The sequence below is a fragment of the Penaeus monodon genome, chromosome 39 (genome assembly GCF_015228065.2).
Source record: "Penaeus monodon isolate SGIC_2016 chromosome 39, NSTDA_Pmon_1, whole genome shotgun sequence".
NCBI lineage: Eukaryota > Metazoa > Arthropoda > Malacostraca > Decapoda > Penaeidae > Penaeus > Penaeus monodon.
In genome coordinates this window covers 8,364,483-8,369,482 of record NC_051424.1, presented here as the reverse complement: position 1 = coordinate 8,369,482, position 5,000 = coordinate 8,364,483, and the positions used below count along the sequence as shown (strand labels likewise).

General features: G+C 38.1%; 2 protein-coding genes across 3 annotated transcripts in view; both read left to right on the top strand.

Moving 5' to 3' along the window:
- Positions 1-5,000, top strand: part of LOC119597680 (actin-like) — an 11,458-nt gene that overhangs the window by 1,561 nt on the left and 4,897 nt on the right. The window contains exon 2 of one of the 2 annotated variants that reach the window (XM_037947283.1): positions 1-66. This exon is cut by the window's left edge and continues 1,191 nt beyond it. The exons of the other annotated variant lie outside the window; for it this stretch is intronic. The gene's annotated coding sequence lies outside the window, so the exon portion shown is untranslated. Of the gene's footprint in view, positions 67-5,000 lie in introns of those variants that run through there. 2 annotated transcript variants of the gene reach the window in all.
- On the top strand, positions 2,724-4,848 carry LOC119597682 (actin-like). Its single transcript, XM_037947287.1, has 2 exons — positions 2,724-2,795; positions 3,466-4,848. Exon 2 carries the CDS (start codon positions 3,493-3,495, stop codon positions 4,624-4,626), a length of 1,134 nt encoding a protein of 377 aa, XP_037803215.1. The 5' UTR covers positions 2,724-2,795; positions 3,466-3,492; the 3' UTR covers positions 4,627-4,848.

Here is a 5,000-nt window from a genome sequence, read left to right as displayed (position 1 = left end):
AACATGGAAGTCTCCTTTATGTGATACATAAAGGAATATGAATTTTTAATAAAATTTGTGACTGAAGCTGCTTTTTCCTTTAACCATCAGCTGTTTATCAACTCGAGTAGGAAATTACTTAATGTTTGCTTAGCTGTTTTTAACCTTTCGTATACAGAGTTGGTGTTTAACACTTACAGTCTCTAACACGATTTCAACATGAGTAATATCAAATATTTAATCTATCTGATATAAATAATTTAGATTTGTTTTTTTTAACGCTTATAGTCTCTAAGATTTCATATTAGAAAAACTGATTCTATCCAGCTGCAAATGAAGTTACAAAATCATGCAAATGACTCTGTAAAAAACTGAATCCACGACAAGAGTGAGGGCGAAATGTAAACGGACCATAGAGTAAACTAGCCCACGTATGTGAGACATAATAGCGTCTCTTTTATCTCCTGCGTCCTAAGTGACATTTCCTTCGAACAAAGGCTAATTACCATATTCACTTTCCTCCACATATTTTCTTTAGAATTTGGTGCCCTGGCTCTCAGAGCAATAACAAATATGTCAAGCTTATTCCATATCCTATCTCACTGTAATAATCTGTAATAACGCTAAAATGTCGAATCCTACTTAGGGCATGGAATTTTTTGTTTGTTTTTTGTTTGGTTTGGATTCCATTTGATACAATGGATATTCTTGGTGTGACATACTGTCTGCTTGATTTTGCTCACGTGTGTCAGCTGCTGCTGACTCGGCGGAACCGAGTCCTTGCCCGCCGTGGTGCCCAGCCACAGCAGTAACCTCCAGGCGACAGTTGCAACTTCTCGCGCCTGGGCGGGGCGCGAACCGCCGACCCCTCGGATGAGAGGCCGACACGTTACCACTGTACTAGCCCGGAGGCTAATAGGAAGTACCTATTAATCAGCAATATTTCAACGGGCATGATGTACACACACTTAACACAACATATATAATTGTCCAACACACACACACACACACACACACACACACACACACACACACACACACACACACACACACACACACACACGTATATTGTACATATGTATATATATATATATATATATATATATATATATATATATATATATATATATATATATATATATATATATGTATATATATATAGCGTATTTATAAAGCTATATGTGTTTGCCAGTTTGTTTATTCTTGTATGCTTTTATATTTGTGTATGCATATGCATTATTCCAGGTAAGTTTGTGTTTGTTTATGCGAATGTGTTTACATTTGTGTATCTTTGGTTCATTTCCACCTTTCCAAATGTTCACTTCTTTGTATATGCATGTATTTTTGTGTGAGCGCGTACACATGTTAATAAAAAAGACTTCGAGAGTGTATGTGGATTTTTTTCTCTCTCTCTCTGTCTCTTCCGCGTGCACATCACGAATTAATTCGATCCGTCTGTCTAACTCAGTAACAAATCCCAACGATTTGTCCAGTCGTATCTCCCCTAGTTCTTTATTTCCGGACTTTTGGCACAGGGCCCAATTTGATCAACCCTTTCAGTGCCACCCTTCACCTTAAGAGCGAGAAGAATCAGCTGTTTTTATATTCATATCTATAAACATTTCCGCCTGTTTTTTTTGTTTTTTTTTTGTTTTTGCAATACCAGTGGCATTTGCCCGAACTTAAGCTTTCCGGACTCGGTCTATTGCATATCTACTGATGGCATGCAGAAATTATCTCAGTCATATACTTGTCTGTTGCATTAATCTCCCAACGAATACGTGTGAAAAGTAAGCTTGATGTTACTATGTGGAGACCACCGCTAAAGACTAAAGCAAAAGGTGCGGAAGGATCATGAGAAGCGTTATTTTCGCCAAAATTCACATACAGAAGACAACATTAATGGAAATGATTAATTAAACAATTTAGGTAAATGTGTAATACAAAAATGTCGATTACATATCTTACATTCTGGATTCATTAATTCCTTTTCACATCTCAGTCTACATATGCTTAATGTGTTTAATAAAATCAAAATATAGTCACCTGCATTGGCTGGAATATTCAGAGCTATCGAAAGACAATTTATTATATGAAAACTTTATGTAATGAAATGTTAATCGACTGTATTACCACCATTCAGATGTATACATTGCAACAAAGTGCCTTTTCTATACATATGATTAACTTATAGAGACACATGTAGAAATAAACATATGAGTATTATATAGCTGTTCACGTCTGACAGTGGCAACGACAATCATCTTCATAATGATGATAATCATGATCATGATGGCGAGATAACAGTGATAATGATAATACCAATGATGATAATATAGGACAGCGATAACAAATATTATTATATAATAATGATACATATGATGATATAATGATTTATCATCCGAACAAATAGGATGTTTCACTCTTATCGGAACAGACTAACATCTATTCTAGTTACCTAAGCTATGAATTTCACTACTTTTAAATCATTTGAATCCTACTCCAACTTAACACCGTGATTAACGATTGCAATAATTAAATCAAACTGTCACTCACCGTAGCGATAAAAGACAAAACCAACACGACAGTGAAGAATTCACCGCTACCATATTACTCGCGGAATGACATTAACCTACAGCGAATGGGGGATAAAATAACATACTATAATTAGGAAAGAGGATTCATTTGCCGTTGATGTTTACCTGCCCTGACATTTGGCGAGGCTGCAAATTCTCGCCGGTAGCACCCGTAGTGAACCGTATAAAGGGGCCGATATCAAGGAAGCTCTGACCAGTCGTACTTAGACTCACTAAGGGGTAAGTGATATCTGTGTTGTAGAATTCCTACGGCTGTATAATCGTGCGTGCTATGCGTGTGCCAAATGTAAATGGTTGACTATGTGATATGTTATAGCGCATTATCAAGAAAGTTTAATGTGAATACGCGTATACCAAAAGAAATTATTCGAAAATATAATGACAGTGATATAGCTTTTAATATTATGCTTATCTTAATATATATATATATTATATATATATATATATATATATATATATATATATATTATAATTTTATATATATTATATAATATTATATATATATATTAATGATATATAATTTAATATATACTATATATTAAGTAAATTGTATAAATTTATGATATTCATCATCTATGCATAATATTAATTTAAAATACTATAATTCGTGGAATATGTCAAAGATTCACATCTGTGAACGTGAGAATCAAGCATTTAATGCAAATAATCATTTATGATATCATTTCTATTGCCAATATAATTTATAAATGAAAATTACTGAATTCGTAGAAAGCAAGCATGTCAAAAGATCAGTCTTGTTATGACCACAACGAATTTTCAAAACTTAATGCTTTAATTAATCTGCATGATATAAAAACACTGCACTTTAAGGCTCTTTACAAAACAGTATATCAACTTTATGGATACTGATGTGATTTTTATCTCCCAGTAATACACTGTCCCCTGCACCATCACGATGTGTGACGACGAAGACACCTGTGCGCTCGTGTGCGACAATGGCTCCGGCATGGTCAAGGCCGGTTTCGCCGGAGACGACGCCCCTCGTGCCGTCTTCCCCTCCATCGTCGGTCGTGCTCGTCATCAGGGTGTGATGGTCGGTATGGGTCAGAAGGACGCCTACGTCGGTGATGAGGCCCAGAGCAAGCGTGGTATCCTCACCCTCAAGTACCCCATTGAGCACGGTATCATCACCAACTGGGATGACATGGAGAAGATCTGGTACCACACCTTCTACAATGAACTCCGTATTGCCCCTGAGGAGTCCCCCACACTTCTCACTGAGGCTCCCCTCAACCCCAAGGCCAACCGTGAGAAGATGACTCAGATCATGTTTGAGTCCTTTAGCCTTCCTGCCACATACATTACCATCCAGGCTGTCCTTTCCCTGTACGCCTCTGGTCGTACCACTGGTCAGGTTTGCGACTCTGGTGATGGTGTGACTCACATGGTCCCCGTCTATGAAGGTTTCGCTCTTCCTCATGCTATCCTTCGTCTGGATCTTGCTGGTCGTGACCTTACCAACTACTTGATGAAAATCATGACTGAGCGTGGCTACTCTTTCACCACCACCGCTGAACGTGAAATCGTCCGTGACATCAAGGAGAAGCTTTGTTACATTGCCCTTGACTTCGAGAGTGAGATGAACGTCGCTGCTGCTTCCTCCTCCCTGGACAAGTCCTACGAACTTCCTGATGGTCAGGTCATCACCATCGGTAACGAGCGTTTCCGTGCTCCCGAGGCTCTGTTCCAGCCTTCCTTCCTTGGTATGGAAGCTGCTGGTGTCCAGGAGACCGTCCACAGTTCCATCATGAGGTGCGACATTGATATCAGGAAGGATCTGTTCGCTAACATCGTCATGTCTGGTGGTACCACCATGTATCCTGGTATTGGCGATCGCATGCAGAAAGAAATCACTGCCCTTGCTCCTTCCACCATCAAGATCAAGATTATTGCTCCTCCTGAGCGTAAATACTCCGTGTGGATCGGCGGTTCCATCCTGGCCTCTCTGTCCACCTTCCAGGCCATGTGGATCACAAAGGATGAATACGATGAGTCTGGCCCCGGCATTGTCCACCGCAAGTGCTTCTAAATTAATTTACTACGAATAGAATGTTCAATATGATTCGTTATTAAAGTACAATTATAGTGCATATTCTTGTATATTTACTGTAGCCACCGTTGGGGGTGGATCTTAAGATAAGACCATGATGATTGGAAAGAAATGAAACAAACAGAAGAATCTGGTCGATTTTCCAATGAAATAAACTTGGGGAAAAGTAAATAACCATAAATAAAATTGGAAGATAAGAAAGCTGTCTTTTATTTAAAAATACCTAGTCTAACTATATAAGCTGAATGAAGTAAACAACAAATGGGAGAGTAGCAAAATAAAAAGACAATTTCACAATAAAGATTAAAAACTGAATCCCAGTGAAACCTATAAAAAAATATGATGAACGACAT

Coding starts and splice junctions, on each gene's coding strand:
- LOC119597682 (XM_037947287.1), top strand. CDS start 3,493: ATGTGTGACGACGAAGACACCTGTGCGCTCGTGTGCGACAATGGCTCC.